The sequence below is a fragment of the Nannobrachium achirus genome (genome assembly GCF_963921795.1).
Source record: "Nannobrachium achirus genome assembly, chromosome: 1".
Taxonomy (NCBI): domain Eukaryota; kingdom Metazoa; phylum Chordata; class Actinopteri; order Myctophiformes; family Myctophidae; genus Nannobrachium; species Nannobrachium achirus.
In genome coordinates this window covers 84647836-84667402 of record NC_137810.1, presented here as the reverse complement: position 1 = coordinate 84667402, position 19567 = coordinate 84647836, and the positions used below count along the sequence as shown (strand labels likewise).

The window sequence follows — 19567 nt, the reverse complement described above, 5'->3', positions numbered from 1 at the left end:
TGATGAATGCCTGGCCAACCTCACCACTGTACTGGGTCCAGTACTTCGGTGAACTGCGATCCTCGATGTCCATGAACCACGTTTCTGTCAAGTAGAGGAGACACAGTTTCTCTTGTGATGTGAGCATTCCACATCTTTCCTGGGCTAGCTTGCAGCAGAGCCTGTTGAGGTGAACATGGAGCTCGACCAGGTGTGCCACCTTGTTCAGGGCATTTGGCAGCTCGATCTCTGCATTCTTAACTTTCTGTGAATTGATGGCCATTGATGGGAAAAGCTGGTGACTCTCGCTGCCACACAAATTGACTGAGGAGAAGAAGAAAGGTGTGTGGAACTCAGCATTGTTCATCTTCATTTTCAGCACCACTGCAGCAGGGTTGGCCACGCCATATATGTAACACGTGAGATTTTCATTGCTGACCGTGAACGTTTTTGCCGATGTAACTGCCCGGCCTTGAGCCAAGGAAATGGTCTCTAATGTGCTCCTGAAGTAAGGCTGCAGTGAGCGCTTAGCGTTGGATGTGTAGTTAGCGCTTCTGCTCACAGCGGTCGTGAACTCAATGCAGGTGTTCTTGTAGCCATGCTGCGAGCATAGCCTCTTCTTGTCTGAGACAAAGCTGAGCCTAGTTTTCTTCTGTGTTTTGGTGGTGTTGGATTGCACCTCGGCATACTTGCGCAGGGTCCTGGAGAACACTTGAGAGTGGAACTTCTGGTTGCCCACCGTGTTTACATGCAGCACGTGGAGCAGCACGTCGCCATCCAGGCGCACCACACAGCTACCCTTTTCCCTCAGCAGCGCATTAGGACTTTCCAATCTATCTAATCGGGTGCAACCCGCCTGTCCAGCCCCTGTAAGGTTCGGGTCTGAAAAGCCAATGTAAAGCCCATCTGTGCATTTCCGAATCCATGCACCAAAGGGCAGCGAGCCAGCAGAGTCGTGAAATCCGTGACTCATACAGCCTGCTCTTTGACCTTGTACGCGGAGCTCCTGATAACAGGATTGGACACCAGCGAGTCCGCGAAGCCCAGCGATTGCGGACCTTGTGCTGACTCCAGTCTTTGTGTTCGTGGCCATGAACAAAAAGTGCAGATTTGAGCTCCAGGGGGCACAGCACTGGCACAGGTTCAGGCCTCGAGAAGAATTCTTCCAGATTGAACAGCAACAACGTTAAGTGCCCTGCGTATACCAGGGTCAAATGGATCCACAGCAGTTCCACAGCAATCTTACAAGTGGGCGAGATGTCAGGTGAGCGTGAGACAAGTCCCCACTCGACGGGCAAATGGGCCGGGAGGTTTGCAGCAAGGTACTCAAGGACTCTGATTTTGAACGATGCAGTGCCGTTCAAGTGTGTCAACCGCAAAGCGGTGGCCAGGGCCTCTGCATTCTCCCTGGCTTCGTTGTGCTTTGCTGTGAGTAAACAGAGACGACAGTAGGTGGGCACCAGCTTTTCCAGGAACTCCAATAGTGCAGGACCAGACGGCTGCAGGTAAGCAAAACCCCCATGCAGCCGCTCGTCAAACTCTATGTAGGCCAAGCACTGTGGTGACCACACTGCCCGTCCCGCAAGCAGAAGCCTGTAGTCGGCCAGGTAGTCTATTAAGTGCCTTGAGGAAAGTATGTCACCCTCAAGTGGGAGACCTCGAGCAGTGGCCCCTGCTGCCATCTCATCAACCAGGTAGCCTAAGAACATGAAGTAGTCCCTTATGCAGACGTGTGTTCCCGGACAGATGGAGAACCGAACCCCTGGACGATTCTTTGTAGCCTCGGCCATCCTTGCTTGTTATGGAAGGTTACCTGAGAGGGAGAATGATGTAGGTTTGTGTGTCGAACCGCGGGCAAAGAGGCCAAGGACTTATGATGAAAACAGTTTTGAGACTAAAGCTATACCAATGCCACTCGTTGCTGAGTATGAGCACCTGTATATCAAACTCAGGGCTAAGCTGCTCGACCTGCAAAATCTGGTGAGAGCCAAGGTGCTGATAATCACCTCAGAGGCCAAGTCCTATGCGTTTATGAACATCTATGGCCTGTGTTCACTAGGGATATCTAGTCAGCCATTCAGCACTGGCGTGGAACCTCTCACATGTACATTCAGTGGTGCTACAGAGAATGTCATCACAGTATTCGGGGAGCTTAACCCTATCCTGGGTGCTCGTTCAGCCCAGTCTGCACAAGGACAGATACAGCTCACATGCTGTAGCGAGTCTGATTACCAGAGAAGCGTCGAGGAGTCCATGAGGCTCCACTCTGTGGCTGGCCAACGGTACCCGAGAGTGAGCAGGGTTGATTTGGGCCACAGCTTGGGCAGCATGGAGAACCGCTTCATACTTAATGTAAGAGAGGACTTGCATGCTATGGGTAGTGCCTATGGGCAGCTCATGGCTCTGGTCGAACTGCTGCACATCAACCAACTGCTATTTCTGCATGGTTGAGACTATAGTGATAGAGCTCAGGGAAATGTGGACACACCTTGATTCTCAGTCCTCTAACAAATGATGACCCGCCCCTTTACAAAAAGGTTCCACCTAGGATAATCCTTGGGTATAAAGCTCACCTCCAGCTTTCAACAATAAGACTGACCAATGGATTGCAAGGAGGTGAACGTGTCTCAGGTTTACAAGGACCTTACCTTTGTGGACAGGGGGTCATTCGGGAAGGTTTTCAAAGTGGTCAAAAAGAGCGGGCAGGTACTGGCATTGAAAGTGAACATCATGAAGGTCGTCTCCTTCCCCACAGACTTTGCAAGGGAATTAAGATGTCTGATGAGGTTGAAGGACCATTCCAACATTGTGAGAATTCATGAAGCGTTCTTGGCCATGGGAGTCCCACAAGTATTGCCATCACCTGCTTTCACTATGGACTTTTTGCCAGTTACACTTTACGCTATGACGATACCACACAGTGTCGGGTTGCCGGTTAGCTTTGTTGCAAAGTTCTCCCGTGAGCTAGCCAGTGGGCTGGTTTACATACATGAGATGGGTTTTATTCACAGGGACTTGAGTCTAAAGAATGTGCTCCTAGAAGCCGATCTCACTGCCAAGATCGCAGATTTTGGCTGTTCTAGAGAGGTCCACCCACGTAAGATGAGTGGTGGGTTGGTGACTTTGAACTACAGAGCCCCTGAGCTCACCATGAACCAAACTAGCTACACCACGTCATCAGATAACTGGAGCCTGGGATGTATAATTATCGAAACTGTGGAGAACTGTCTGGTTTTCGTGCCACAACGTCTGTTCAAATGCAAAGCTGAAATGGAGTTTGAAGTCTTCCAATTGGTGCGCCTCGTGGTAGACTTGCCTTTCTACAAGTCCTCAATAAAAGCCCCGGAAAGGTTGATACCCACCGTAATGCAGCAGCCAGTGGTCAAGGCCGTAGTGTTTGGCCTACTGGAAGCCAGTCCTGCTCAGAGGATGACTGCCCAAGAGCTGCTCAATAATGAAGAATGGAGCAAACTGGCCCATATTACTGAAAGTGACATGAATTTTGTCTCTAAGAGGTATCAGCAATGCAGACCTATGTAGTTAAGCCTTGCCACCACGGTCTAATGGAAGCCCATTAACTTTCAATCTACAGTCAAGTGCATATTGCTTCTGACATTTCCATATGTGAAACATTTATAATAAAATCAATGTGCCTCCCTGAGAGAACTGTGTTTTGCCTCTGTTTGTCACAATATCATATCTGTGGCCTCTGGAGTCCAGGCACCTAGGCTCTAAAGTAGCCTGACAATGCCTTGCGGGTGCAAGTCCTGAAGCCCTTTGCTGCATTTTGCTTCCCATAGTTATTCCCATAATCATATCAATACAATGAACTTGATACAAGTAACCACATGAAAGACACTTGCTTTAGCTATTAGTGAAACACCGCATATCAGACTCAAACTGCATCAGCTGTTTTATGGCATCTCTTTCAATGTCTTCCCAGTCAGCCTTGCTGTGTTTTCAGTGAGTTACTTGCGCCCCACAGACAAAGCCCACTGAGACTGGGTCCAGGAAAGTCTGCTGGATGAAGTTTATAATGCTGAGGTCATTACCAGATAGGGTCATTGCCCCCATTCTAACCATGTGATTGCTTCTCAATTGACACACCTTATGTTGTCTGGAGATGGCCTCCAGCATATATTCCAGAGGCTTGAGACCAATGGCTTCTGCATACTTTTTCTGTAGTGTTGTGTGGCTCAGATTCTCATTAAAGGACAACTTTAGTTTGGCCTCTGCCCTGTGCATGGCCTTGTATGGTCTATATGTATCCTGGTACTGACCACTGACATTCAACCAATAAACTTGTTCCTACCCCCAATCCCTCTATGCGTGTGTATGTTTGTCAGGAATGAATGAAGGTGCGGAAAAGTCCTGGTGGGTTGAATTATATATTTATTGAAAGCAAAGACAGAATTATATATTTATTGAAAGCAAAGACATAACAGCAAAACAACACAAGAGGTACAGGTTGAGGTTATCATTTTCTTAGTCTTTCTTTAGTCCACAATAGACCTTATTCACACCGTGGCCATCTATGATCACATGACCACATGGGGTGGCAGCCTGCATTACAAACCATTGTGAACAATCGAGTGATGGTCCCAAAATATGAGTTCTGTTCAACCAATTTCTTTTGACCGAATTGAAAAAAGGGCAGATGACAACATCAACATCCACAAAAGGATTAAATAGAAGAGTAATTTCACAATATTCATGGCAGTTAGGCTACAATGTTACTCTGTTCAAAGACTTGCTACAGTATCTGTGTAGACTAGTGCTTGCTATGCCATCATATCAACTTACTGTATCGTGATTTTCACATATTAATCTCAAACAATCCAACAACTAATAGTTATTATGGTGGAGCATGCGCTGCACACAAATAGCACGTCTTTGTACACAGTATGGTTGCAACCTAATTTACCTTGAATATTGTTACCGTGGATATAATCAATCCAGTCACTGTAGCCCTTCAATTTAATCCTGCCCATTTTTGTCGATTTGGCCAAAAGAAATTGGTTGAACAGAACTCATATTTCGGGACCATAGCTCCATTGTTTACAATGGTTTGTGATGCAGGATGCCACCCCATGTGGTCATGTGATCAAAGATGGCCACGGTGTGAATAAGGTCTATTTTATCCAGGGGCTCACTTTATTTCCTGATAAAATGACAAAAACATTCGGTTGGAACATAGTGTACATACAAAATTCACATACATATGCATTGAAATTACTATATTTTAATTAACTATGCTCGACAATATTTAAAGGACAACTCCGCCCTAAATCACTTCTAGGCTCATTTTCCTACTTATATTGATCCAAAAAGACTGTCCATGGGGTCTATTAGGCAGAAATGCCCTTGTTGTCCAGTTTCCCCTTCAGAGTGGAGCCTATAAGCCTATCGCTTTTACACTATTTGTTGTGTTCAAAAGTGATTTTCTTTTTCATGAATGTGGTACTAGTTGTCATTACAAACACATCCATGACTTGGTTGTCCCACACAAGCCACCACAATCTCATAAATAATGTTTTGGGGTGATCATTCGGCACAAGTGCCAATCAAAGTGACTGCACTGGCCAATCACAGGGCATCTTTTCCGGGAGTTGGCGAAACACATAAAAGCATAACATCTGTTTAGCAGAGTGTGATGGCTTGTGTGGGACAACGATGACATGGATGTGTTTGTAATGAGAACTAGTCCCACATTCATGAAAAATAAACACTTTTGACCACAACAAATAGTGTAAAAGCGATAGGCTTATAGGCTCCACTCTATGCTATGAGAGCTGCTGGGTTCTGCTGGGGAAACTGGACAACAGGGGCATTTCTGCCAAATAGACCCCATGGACAGTCTTTTTGGATCAATATAAGTAGGAAAATGAGCCTAGAATTGATTTAGGGTGGAGTTGTCCTTTAATATCAATTGTCAGGTGTGTGCTCTGTTCAAAACACAAATAACTCAAATGTAAACAGACATGTAAGGTAAGAATACTAAGACAGGCCGTTTATAGTAGTACAATTTAGGGATCAAGCCTCAGTCCGTAATCAAATTTGGCATGGGGCTGTATTTGGGCCCAGCTTCTCACTTTGGACACTTGTTAAAGAATAAAATGATTGTGTGGTGCTGGTGCTACACTATTGGGGTAAATGTCCTGCCAGTTAACCGTACATTGTCGTCTGTTTTGAAGCTCTGCTTGTAGAAAAATAGAATCACTTTCTTGGTATACATAGGGTTTCTTAAACAAAGACTCAATGTAATCACGTGCTGACCTGTCAGATTCCTCCTGTCCTGGTGTCAATACAGGAGCAGGGAATTCCAATGGTTTTGGCTCACCTATAGGTAGTTTGAGTTCTGTTGAAATTTCCTGTAGAAAGTTCACTAAGCTTTTCTTTTCGACTTTGGAGCATCCGAGGACGACATGAACTCGCCTGGTACTCGTCTGATAGTGAGAATCAAACCATAACTTTAGAAGGTATGTGAGCTGATTGAAGCCGAATGAAGATTCTTTTGCTTCCTCAAGGAGAACTAACTGTCCATTGTGGATAAACCACATAGCCAAAAGAATAGTTTTGTCTAAGACGTATCCTGTCCAATGAAAAGACACATTTATTGGGAGAGAGACTTCAAACAAGTTAAGCAGCTCGGTTTCCTGTTGAAACATATCACATTGTGAGGGTAAGTTGTCTCCGACTGCCACATGATTCCAGAAGTTGGTGACGTGGGGTATGCACACATACCTTTCTGCCATCTGTTGTGACAGGGGAACCAAGCAGTTAAAGCTGATTTCATCCTCCTTCTCCAGGAGTTTTTCGAACACTGTGGAAAAACAGGTAGACACGTGTCAAACTCCTGTATGATTATTATTGCTATTATCATCATTTATTTTTTGTGCAGGGGTGTTGTGGTTTATTTTAACATGGAATTAAATAGTTAAAAGTTTGTGATCCCCTTACCTCTGTTCAGTGTCATGTTCGGATCGTGTAGAAAATCCCTCATGTCCTCAGGTAAGCCAGTTCTTGTGACAGTGCAGCTGTCTGTCTGAACAAATCCCATGGCCCATGCGTACCCATCAAACACAAACAGCCGTTTGATCAAAATGTTATCCAAGACCAAGCAATGCACAGGTTTGTAATCCTCATCTCTGGGAACATCCTCATGGTTTCCAGACCGCCCACACACACAGACTCCTCTTGCAGGAATGATGCATTTGTGACAGACCAGCCTGTTACACAAACATAACAGAGCTCTGTTAAGTTGAATGTAGTGATTCCATGGTTTCACATACGTCTCACGTGTAAATGTAACATTGCAAGCGCAGCATTTCCCCATTTTGGCCAGCTCATTAAGGTCCTTTAGGTATCTCATTTTGGATTCATGTGGCTTGAACACGTTCTCGTCAATGTTGATCCCATAATCTCTTTTCAAGTTAGCCATCTCAGCTCTTACTGCCCTTATATCAGGCTTGCTCATTGGCACTGGTGGAGCACTTGATAATTCAGTCCTAGAAGGCCTTTTGCGACGACCTACAGGAGCATTCCGTGTTGCTGGAGTTGTTGGAGGCTGTGTACGGGGGCCAGTGGCATCCTGTGTTGAATGCCTTTTAGAAGGCCGCTTGCGTTTTTTGCTATCACGTGCAGGCTGTTGTTGTGTCTTAGATGTACTGGCCACAGGTGTGGCATTCTGTGTTGAAAGCCTTTTAGAAGGTGGCTTGTGTTTTTTGCTATCACGTGCAGGCTGTTGTTGTGTCTTAGATGTACTGGCCACAGGTGTGGCATTCTGTGTTGAAAGCCTTTTAGAAGGTGGCTTGTGTTTTTTGCTATCACGTGCAGGCTGTTGATGTGTCTTAGATGTACTGGCCACAGGTGTGGCATTCTCTGTTCTTCCATTGCGGGCCACAGGGTTGATGGAAGCCACAGCACTCTCTGTCTCACTATAGTCATAAATGTTTTCCATGTTTGTATTTTCCGCCATGCCAGTATTGTTGCTTGGAGGTATTTGTGCATGGGGCGCTTGTTGGAGTTGCTCGAGTTGCTCCACAAGGAGTAGTAACTCTGTGTTCTCATCCAATTCATCAATACCTTCCAAAACAGCTTCCAGGAGGGAATCTCCTGCAAGGAGATCACTGGCTACAGGTGTGTTTTTTGAGCGGCTGGGGCTGCTGCTTCTGCTTCTGCTTCTGCTGCTGCTGCTGCTGCTGCTGCTGCTGCTGCTACTGCTGGAGCTGCTGCTACTGCTGGAGCTGCTGGAGCTGCTGGAGCTGCTGGGGGGGGATCGCCTCTCCTCTAAGGCCCGTTCACTACTTCTATGTTTTGATGTAGGAGGAGAAGCAGGAAGACTTTGAGATCGTCTGGGGCTGGGCTGCGAATCATCTAATTTGTCAGTTTTATTTCTAGCAGAAGACTGTTCCTGTTCCTCTTCCTCTGTCTCTGTTTGATCTCCTCTCTCTCTGTTCCTATCGCGCTCCTCTTCTGAGATGCTAGGAGGATCGGCAGGAGGATTTTGAGATGAGCTAACGCTCCTCAGCGAAATGAGCAAGTTGCCAGGAGCCATGGTCACATGGCGAGACGCCTGCTCGTCAGTTCCTTCAAGTTCATCCAAGTTGTCAGGAGCTGTGGTCACATTGCAAGACGCCTGCTCGTCAGTTCCTTCAAGTTCATCCAAGTTGTCAGGAGCTGTGGTCACATTGCAAGACGCCTGATCTTCATCTAGTTCAGGAGAACTCCTTCTGCTCGGACTCCCTCTTTTCATACGGTTGTCCTCTTCTGAGCTGCTGGAATTTGTCCTCGTTCGGCCGCCTTTGCGTTGCCTCTTCAATGGGATGGGTTTTTTTTTGCTCGTCCTTTTGCCACTAGGATGATCAGCAGGAGGCTGCGATTCATTCAAGTTGTCTGGAGCTGTGGTCACATTGCTGTCCTCTTCTGAGCTGCTGGAATTTGTCCTCGTTCGTCCGCCTTTGCGTTGCCTCTTCAATGGGATGTGTTTTTTTTTGCTCGTCCTTTTGCCCCTAGGATGATCAGCAGGAGGCTGCGATTCATCCAAGTTGTCAGGAGCTGTGGTCACATTGCTGTCCTCTTCTGAGCTGCTGGAATGTGTCCTCGTTCGTCCGCCTTTCGTCTGCTTTTCGTCTGCCTTCAATGGGATGCGTTTCCTTTTGCTCTTCCTTTTGCCACTAGGACAATCAGCAGGAGGACTTTGAGATCGTCTGGTGCTCGGATTCTCTCTGTTCCTTTTGCGCCGTTTTTTTTCTAAGCTGCTGGAATTTGTCTTTCTTCGTCTGTCCTTGGATGTCCTCTTAGATAGATGGATACCTTCGCTGTCCTCTTCTGAGATGCTGGAACTTGTCCTTGTTCGGGTGTACTTGGATTGACTTTTCACTGAGACGCTTCTCTTTATGCTCTGTGTTTTCTCTCTAGCTCTTCCCCTTTGAGGTTCAGCAGGAGGACTTTGAGATTGGCTGCTGCTCTCACCCAAGTCCTGAGATCTCCTTCTGCTCGGAGTCTCTCTGTTCCTATTGTGGTCCTCTTCTGTGCTGCTGGAATCTCTCCTTGTTCGTCTCTTTTTGCTCGGTGGCTTCTTTTGGCAGCCTCTACGAGGAATAGCATGAGATCGGCTGGGCTGCGATTCTAAATTGTCAGGAGGTGTAGTCACATTACGCGACGTCTGATCGTATGTTCCTTTCTTCAGAGTTGGACGAAACCTTTGCTTGCTTTCAGGCGAATTGTCTCTGTGCCTATGGCTATGGTCTTGATTCTCTCTGTGCCTATGGCTATGGTCTTGATTCTCTCTGTGCGAATGGCTTCTCTCTTGATTATCCCAGGACTCCCTGGACCAATGGCTACTCTCTACAGGACGTCTTCTTCCATTGTATTCTTGACATCTTTGACCTCTACCCCTGAAAAGAACAAGGGGAAAATAAATCCACTCAGCAGGTAAAAACTATTTACAGAAAACCTAGATTGAATGCAATCTCTAGAGGAATGGTCATTGGAAGAGAGATGGACAAAGACAGAAAGAAATTGGCAGGGTTCACTATGAAAGTTACCTCTGTTCATATTTGAACTGGCCTCCAGGTTCTGGTCTTCGTCCTGGATATTCAAAGTGGGCTCCAGGTCCCATAGTATTTGTCCATTGGCTGTTACTAGTCCTATGTGAACAGAAACACAAATTTATATTTATCTAGCAGTTTAAATAAGATCCATTAGGCTAGTCAATCTAAGGTTTGACCCAAAATAAATTGCAATAGTAATAGTTCAAGGGTTTTTATGATCCTTAGGGTCATCCAAATAACATATTAAAAGGATCAAGGTAAATTCAGGGGGTTCACGTTTGGGTCCATTCACTTACTATACAGGAAAAAAAGACCCCCGAAAAAAGTCTTCTTTACGTAGCATGTGAGGGGTCTAACTAGGGGTTTTTCATGATCCGAATCCATTGCAAGCATTTGTTTTGCACAAAAACATTTGTCAGGTTAAAAACCGACACCACAAAACGGAGCTGGCCCCAGAAAAGTGATGACTCATCACTAATCCATAGTTTTATGGTGTCTGTTTCTAGCCCAATGAATGTTTTTCGTGCAAAACAAATGCTTGCAATGGATTCAGATCATGAAAAACCCCTAGTTACACCCCTCACATGCTACTTAAATAAGATTTTCTGGGGGTCTTTATAGACCGGTAGAGTGGTAGATTATACAACACATAGCTAGACCTATCCCAAATTGAAAAGAAAAAAGAAAGAAAAAAAACTCACTCCTGCATATTTGAGTATGGTGGATTATAGCCTCTTCCATGTTCCACATAACCCTGTTGGTTTGTCGTCTGTCGCCGGGACATCCATGGATTATCCATTGGTGTGAATCGGCCATTGTAGTTCCTGTAGTTCCTCATGTCCCCAAGCTGTTAGTGAAAACAAAGAATTACAAATGTTACTAGGGAGCTCCTTTCATGATCATATCCTTTAGGCAAGTGTGACTTGTTTCAAAATCAACCCTTATAAAGCTGTGGTGCTGTGACCAGACCAAGTACCATGTGCACAACCTATGTGTGAGCTGACCACTGAAATCCAGGTCCTGTATAGATTCGATACTGTGTGAATCCTGCAGGTAATGACACAACACACACAGCTGGCGACTGGCGCAGCAAGCAACATAGAAGAGGGTGAGGAAAAGGTTTATCCACTGCCAGTTAAAAGCTTAAGTATGGAAGCAGCAACACATGTGGGCCGTTTGCATTGCACCCAGACTTTAAATGCAGATGATGAACTTACTTGGAGAGCTGTACTCTCTGGCAGTGGCGAAAGGCCAGCTTCAACTGGAACTATACAACTAGGCACCAGCACTGCATGTAAAGTGAACGGCAAGTGGTGTGCTGCAGATGAAATGAGACATGGCAACCAAAACACATGTCCTACTGAAAATAGTTGATTTTGTTTAGCGCTTTTCCAAGTTAGCCCTCCCTAGCACATATTACAAGGTTACAGACAGAGCGCGGTTGTCGCTGAGGCGCCTGCTAGGATCAGCGGGGACCACGCCGCGGTGATACACAAACACACTTGCTCAGCGAAAGATAAATACAATCCAGCTCTCACCGCCTGCGCACTCATGCACGTACAAACAAGAGCTTGAAGATTTCATGGGACTTTGCCCACCTGCCTCAATGCCCCTAAGCGTAGACAGGCACAGCCAAAATAACGCCTGCCTCTTTTTGAAAATGAATCTTAGGATGCTGTGACCAAGTACCGTCTGGAGCCACTTTTACTAGCAAGAGCTGTGTCTCTCTGTGTCTCTCTCTCTGTGTCTTGTGTGTAACCATGCAAACACCAGAAATTCTGTAGTCTGATTCTTACGACGACACATACACTTGCCTGGCTCCAGCCCATAGACCTGTCCACTCTCTGAGAGGACTGCCAAAAAGAGATTCAATAATAAGAGGCAGCACTCCCTATAAATCCCATTACAAGGCAGCGCTACCGCTGCACCATCTCGTGGTGATTACAAATATGTATGGAGTGCCGCCTCTTATTATAGAATCTCTTTGGGACTGCTTCTCTTAGCCTGGTGTTTCATAATGAACCTGAACTTGGCCATCTTTGATCACATCCTGGGATGGCAGCCTTCATTTCAAACCATTATGAACAATTGAGCTATGGTCCCAAAATATGAGTTCTTTTAACCAAATCAACAAATGGGCAGATGACAACATCAACATCCCCAAAAGGATTACATAGAAGGGTACGTTCACAATATTTATGGTAGTTAGGTTGCAGTGTTACTCTGTACAAAGACTTGCTACATGTGCACTTTTGCTGATGTTAGGTACTGCATGCAACATTCTAGTGTAGCACCTGTCTAGAGACTTCAGATGCACAGAGAGAGACAGCAGAGAGAGAGAGGAAGACTAGGGGAGAGGAGCGGAGCGGTCTATCGAATTACATTTACAACAGAGTCATGTTCTAGCCAGCCAGCCTCCGTCATGGTCTTTGTCTGCAGTTTGGACTTTAAGTATTAAGTACTTCATTTGTACGTTTACTTACTTTTTTCAAACAAGCCATCCAGGATGGAGGTGAATCATGATTATATAACCTTTGATCCTATGTGAAAACATATTTTAATATTACTTTATTTGATATACTGGATGGCTTGGTTCGAGGCTTAACATAATTGTTATAAATATTTTTGTAAAAGTCTATGGCGAAAATGAATGGGGAATATTAAGTGACCCCAGGAATCCACTTCCGCTGCGATGCTCTATAGCTGTTTCATTGATTATAGCCTTTTCGTGGCGGCACCGTCCCTTTGGTGGTCCGCCGGGGCCGCGTACCACCGCGGCCGCCTGTGCCTTGCCCTCCAGTATCCATAGAGGGGCGGCACGTCCTTCTAAAAGTAGCCGATCTACAAGCAATCCCAATCCACTGTTTTTTTGGAGCAGTGAAACTGGCTCCCATAGAACAGCTTTCAGTCTGTGGCTGGCTGGCTGGCCGTGTATGTCCGTAGCCTGACAATACCTCTAGTGGCCACACACACTAAAGGAGGGGCGCTGTTGAGCAGGCTAGGCACACTCAACACTCTCTCTCTCTCTCCCTCCCTCACACACACACACACACACACACACACACACACACACACACACACACACACACACACACACACACACACACACACACACAGGGTATAGCTGCTAAGATTCACTGATCCACTTCGAACCGAGGTTTGATTTTTTTACACAATCCACTGGTTCTCTGTACAGCAGAGCAAACACAAACACGAGAGCATTTTCCCCATTCCACAGAAGCAGTAATAGTACAAACAGGAGACATCTCACTGAGAAGATCCATATAGATGTATATAAAATAACAGGTGGCTGTTGATTATGAGGACTCCGTAAAAGTGCTCTACAAGAGCTATAATTTATGGCTAAATCGGCACCAAAAATGGGTCCGCTTTTATATGCGCCCCCAAGTGGTCAACATCCGGTGTTACCGGTTCGGTTACAGTGGGGGCGGGGCTTAATCAATTACAGCTCATCCCTATTGGCTGGAAAAATACCAAAGTTGTGAGTGCATTTTAAAGTTTAAGTGACATTGCTAGGCAAAAGTATGTCAGAGTAATGTGGGGCCAAAGTTTCTGTTTTGTTTTTTTTCAGAGTCCCCCATTCAAAGTTAATGGGGGTTTTTGAGCGTAGTTTTTTGCGAATTACGTCGCCATGGTAACGCGGATCGGAAAGAAAAGTAATAGCACACCATTCCCGGCCGAGCCGCACATTTTGATGTATATATTGCGGGGGTGGCGTAAATCGTGCGGCAGTTATTACGTGCCGAAATTTCCCCCATTCTAAGTCAATGGGGTTTTTTGGCTTCGTTTTTTGCGAATTACGTCGCAATGGTAACGCGGATCGGAAAGAAAAGTAATAGCACCCCATTCCCGGCCGAGCCGCACGTTTTGATGTATATATTGCGGCGGTGGCGTAAACCGTGCGGCAGTTATTAAGTGCCGAAATTTGTGGGATCATCATTATTATTTTTTTAATTAAGTATGGCGGATTACAATAAGTGTTTTGCCATTGCATTGCATGGCAGGCACACTTACTAAACTATATCATTACCTTTACCCTAAGTTAAAGGGATATTTCACTGTCATTTTATCATCTAATCAGGCTTTTGGGAACACCCAGGACAGTTTTCGAATTTCTTCATTCAGTATTTAGATATTTGATATTCATTTCCCCCATGTTGCCATTACAAACCCATCATAACTTCAAATTCCTTTATAACCATGATAGACTCAATGGAAACAACTGTCCTTTTTTTTGGTCACTCCTAACACCCTCCGAATACGTGAGCAGGCCGTGTTTTTTAGATAACTTGTTTCATTTATTTTTTATATTCTTTTATTGTATTTTAATCATTTTCATTCCCCCCAAAAATGAATAGAAATTAATGAAAAATGTTATCGGAAAAACACGGCCTGCTCATGTATTCGGATGGTGTCAGGAGTCACCAGAAAAAGGACCGGTGTTTTAATTGATTCTATCATGATTAAAATGGAGTTTGAAGTTATAATGGGTTCATATAGGAAGGTCCTGGAAGGGGGAAATGAATATCAAATATCTAAATACTGAATGAAGAAATTCAAAAACTGTTCCGGGTGGTCCCAAAAGCCTGATTAGACGATAAAATGACAAAACGTTTTTTTGAAAGTGAAATATCCCTATTATATAAGTAACATTAAATATTAACTCATTTAGTGCCACCCAGTTCACCACTAGAGGGCGCCCAGTGGCCATAGAAAATCCCATAGAGATATGCTGGTATATGCAGAAGCCCTGCAGCCATGACTTGACTGAACACTTTCCTTTGTGCATGTACAGGAAGAGGATGAAGTTAGCTTGAAGTTAGCTATTGGCTACCAAGCATTTTAGAAGCCTTATTTTCGTCAACTTAGCCATGATTAAACCTTGCACACCTCATGCATGGGAAAAAAACAGAGAAGAATGAGCTATAAAAAATCCAATGCAATCCTGGATTGCATTGGAGTGGATTTGTGCAGTTTGTTCACAGCTTTCAAACAAAAAAATCCGATTGGAAATCCGTTCAGGCATTCTTGAGATAATCGCCATTATGTTTTACATGTTATGTAAACAAACATGGCTGCCCTGTATGTTAGATGGGGTTGTATGGGGGTGGAACATGCAAAATCGCGATTGACATGCAAAATCGCGATTGAAATCATGTTCACTAGATTTGATGGGGTCCAAAAAAAAAAAAAATTTTTTTTTTTTTTTCAAATTTTTTATTTTTTTTTAGGCACTCTGGGATGCGATAATATATCCCGAACTAATTCATTGCATTGCCAATTATTTCTCAAATATTATTTCTCAGCTACACAACTCTAAAATTACATAATGACACAAACTCATGATATACAACAATATGCCAAGTAAATTATACCATCCATGTCTTGTCACTACACAATAACATACAGAAATAACATACAGAAATGCTACGAAAGCCACAAAACATTTAACCAACACAAACACAATTAGTTGTTGGCCCAATTAGTTGTTATACAAAGTCTAAAACTTCACACACATGCCATAAGTATGGCACACTTCTATGCTAAAAAGCAGCTTACAGAGAAAGATATTGCTAGAGGGTCCCTCATGCTGTAGTGTAGTATATTATCTGACTCTCGGCGGTATGTGTGCGTATGTGTCTTTGCACAGACGTTTTTCTTCTAAATCTTTTCCCACAGCCGCTGCATCCAAATGGTTGGATGCTGTTATGAATTGTTTTGTGACTACTTAGAGTATTTTGTAAACGAAAATACTTGCCACATTCCTGACATTGAAATGGCTTAGCACCAGAATGTATGTTCCTGTGTTGTGTCAGAGAGCGCAACCTAGTGAAGGATACACCGCACGTCTCACATTGGAACCTTTTAATCCCTAAATGTACAGAGTCACGGTGGGATTTTAAGTTGGGCTTCTGGTTAAATGCCATATGGCAGAACTCACAATTGTGTATTTTTGTTCCTCTATGTATCTGTTTATGATAACTTAGGCCACTGCGCAGGCGAAAACGCGCACCGCAGTCTTGACATTGGTGTTCTTTGACGCCTGTGTGAACGCTTAGATGCATTTTGAGACTGTCCTTAGTGCTGAATAGTTTTTGACACTGGTGACATTGGTGTTCTTTCACGCCTGTGTGAACTCTTAGATGAATTTTGAGATTGCCCTTAGTGCTGAAATGTTTTTGACACTGGCCGCATGTGTGGGATTTGGCTGCGGCCGTGGTAGACATGTCTGGGGACAGTAAAAACATGGGTTAGTTACTTAAGCAGAGTGGACCCATAAATATAACTCGTCAAAGTAGTCATAAGTTCAGCTATACCACCAAAATGTGGAAAGCCTTACCGAAGGTCATAAAGGAGTGTGGATCACTAGCATCCTTTAAAAGACTGGATGCAATAAGCAAAACAACAGCTTTCAACAAGCTGGAGAAGCACATAAATGACCTTCAGGGTATGAGAATCTGTGGCTTGACAGATAATCTACCAGAGACTTTAGCATCTGCTCCTTTTGCAGAAAGTAGTGCATTGCAAGATAGAGGGCACCAGATCCCTTTTAGTCACACTGTACCACTACTTCCTGTTCATCCACAGAACATTGATTCTAGTTGTTTTCTCCATTAGATTAAAGCAGGGGTCTTCAACGTTTTCAGGCCGGGGACCCCCAAACTGATGGGGAGATGGAGCAGGGACCCCCTACCACCTCGTAGGGTGGGGGGGTCGGGGACTCGGGGCTACGACATATTTTTTATTTTAAACAAGTACAAGTTACAGCGAGCAGGGTGGGCCGTACCATTACCATTTCTAAACATACTACTTATTAACTGAGAACAAATGTCAATAATATCAACAATTGCATAGTAATCATGTATTCAAGCTATTCAAAATGGATAGAATCATGATTTTTTTTTACATAAATGTGGAAAATGGCAAAAAAAAAAAAAAAAAAATCAATCAAGCAATCATTTCGCGGACCCCCTGCAGTACCTCCGCGGACCCCCTAGGGGTCGCGGACCCCCTGTTGAAGACCCCTGGATTAAAGTGCTTTCTTTTCACTTTTTTCAACTTTTATTACTTGTCAAAATACATTTTATTTGTCTGCCTCATCTTTTTACCATCCCAAGTAATAAAAGTTGAAAATTGTGAAAAGAAATCTAATGGAGAAAACAACTAGAATCAATGTTCTGTGGATGAACAGGAAGTAGTGGTACAGTGTGACTAAAAGCGATCTGGTGCCCTCTATCTTGCAATGCACTACTTTGTGCAAAAGGGCCTAAAAAAGAAGGGAAAGGGCCAGCCGTGTTCCAGTCTGTCGTATTCTTCCATCAACAACAGAAATGTCAGTCTCACATCTGCCTCCCACTGAGGATGCTTTTGAACAGCATGTTCAACAGGCTATGTAGCAAAGTGTTATATCTTATACATGTAGACCATCTGTGCAAGTATGAGGTAAAAACAACCAGCAGGTAGAAAATGACAAAGGATTAACTTGGAACTCCATCTTTCAGGATAGGCGTTTTTTTGCCCAAGTGGTGAGTCCCTTCATGGATCCATTTTTTTTGCATTAAAAGTAAAACTTGTGACAATCCATTTCATGAAGGGGACATCCTAAAGATTAGAAAAACTACGTCCCGTTTTGTTCTACCCCGGGCAGGGGTATCTCAAAAACTAAGGCTCTTTTTTAGGGTTTTTTCTAAAAAAACAGCAGATCTACAAGCTCACAACATGTTACAATGTCACAGCTTCTTTCTTACCTGTTCAACAAGGCTCGAGGTGTGTTCTGCAGGGGGAGATAATGTCACTCAACTTCAGCAGCACCACACTTCCTGGGGGGAGAGAGAGAGAGATGAGTGTCTGATCCTGAGAACTCCACTAACACTATGGACTAGACTAGAGCTACACTCCAGTCACTGCTATGCCTGCTTGCTTTCTATGCATGAGAACAGCGGCTGGGGACAGCTGGAGTTAGAGTAGCTCTGGTCCATCGAGTCACCTCCCGCATAGCTCCCGGTGACGCTCTGACAGACCCCTCGGGAAACGCATGGACTCGAGATTGTCTGCCCCTCCGCGCTCAATACTAGTCAAAATAAACAAAACCGTTTCACTACTCACCAAACCAAAGGTCGTTTTGCGCTGTTGAAAGTCTATTCTCCGCGGTGGTGAACCCCTCAGCACCCCACCCACTCTGCAAAATACACTATTTTTGGCATGAACTCAACTCGACCGCCGCTTATTTCCGGGTAGTGAACCATTGTATCTGCAGAGGCCGCTAGGTGGCTCGAGGTGGGTACGTTTTATTTCATGACAAAAATAATGTATTTTACAGAGTGGGTGGGGTGCTGAGGGGTTCACCACCACGGAGAACAGACTTTCAACAGCGCAAAACTACCTTTGGTTTGGGTGAGTAGTGAAACGGTTTTGTTTATTTTGACTAGTATTGAGCGCTCGGAGGGGCCGACAATCTCGAGTCCATGTGTTTCCCGAGGGGTCTGTCAGAGCGTCACCGGGAGCGATGCGGGAGGTGACGCGATGGACCAGAGCTAGAGCAGAGTGCAGACGGCTCAGTCTTTGATCCAAAATATGACGGTCGGAACGGACAGAAAGTTCTCATGCATTTTGACTTCGTCCACACACTAACATTTTAGTTTAGTCTCGTCTAGTCAACGAAAACACACATTCGTCTCGTCATATTTTCGTCACCAGACCAGAGATTTTAGCTCGTTAACGTTACGTCATAAAAGTGAAAAAAAGGGGCGTCAACGACGTCATTTTCTTTATCTTCTCGTCCACAAAAACAACACTAGTGTGTGTGTGTGTGTGTGTGTGTGTGTGTGTGTGTGTGTGTGCGTGCGTGCGCGTGTGTTTGCCTGATCCTAACCCATTTAGGCCTAAATCAGAAATTAGCCTAAAAACCAAATATGTTGCTACATACTGTAAGCCCCTCCCAAACAGCAAAATGTGTTCCCGGCCTGAATGGGCTTTTAAAAACAGCAGATCTACAAGCTCGTGTAATTGGAGCTAATTGGCTATGAAGTGAGAAGCGCATTTTGGACACTGAGGAACTTAAAGGAGACATCCAGACCAAAACACATATAGGGTTAAATCTGCCTTTTACAGTAAGGTAAAGTAGAGTACAGTAAGGTGCAGTACAGTAGAGTACAGTAGAGTACAGTAGAGTAAGGTTCAGTAGAGTACAGTAAGGTACAGTAGAGTACAGTACAGTAAGGTACAGTACGGTACGGTACAGTAGAGTACAGTATAGTATAGTACAGTAAGGTACAGTACAGTAAGGTACAGAAGAGTACAGTACAGTACAGTAAGGTGCAGTACAGTATAGTAAGGTACAGTACAATACTGTATATTTTACCTTACAGTACCTTAAAGTATCCTATTTGTTGGGTTGGAAGCGAGCCCACACTGTTTCGAAGGAACAGTATTTCTAGTTTATTTATCTATCAGTCAGTATCTCCTCAATATTTTGGCGCGATTCATCTCTTAAACGCTTACACCTTTCAACA

General features: G+C 44.4%; 1 protein-coding gene across 1 annotated transcript; it reads right to left on the bottom strand.

The window, feature by feature from the left end:
- Nucleotides 1-4427: 4427 nt before the first annotated feature.
- Nucleotides 4428-17878, bottom strand: LOC308290341 (uncharacterized protein). The gene is made up of 5 exons (XM_080732137.1): nt 17804-17878; nt 10736-10881; nt 10029-10130; nt 6940-9878; nt 4428-6802 (listed from the first exon to the last, which is right to left on the bottom strand). The coding sequence occupies exons 2-5, from the start codon at nt 10870-10872 to the stop codon at nt 6084-6086; spliced, it is 3897 nt and encodes a 1298-aa protein (XP_080588263.1). The 5' UTR covers nt 10873-10881; nt 17804-17878; the 3' UTR covers nt 4428-6083.
- Between the last annotated feature and the right edge of the window lie 1689 nt (nt 17879-19567).

Excerpts from the sequence above, each read along its gene's own strand:
- LOC308290341 (XM_080732137.1), bottom strand. The coding sequence starts at position 10,872 with ATGAGGAACTACAGGAACTACAATGGCCGATTCACACCAATGGATAAT. Across the intron at positions 9,879-10,028 it reads CAGTTCAAATATGAACAGAG|GGGTAGAGGTCAAAGATGTC; the intron begins GTAACTTTCATA and ends TGTTCTTTTCAG. Across the intron at positions 6,803-6,939 it reads GAACATGACACTGAACAGAG|TGTTCGAAAAACTCCTGGAG; the intron begins GTAAGGGGATCA and ends GTTTTTCCACAG.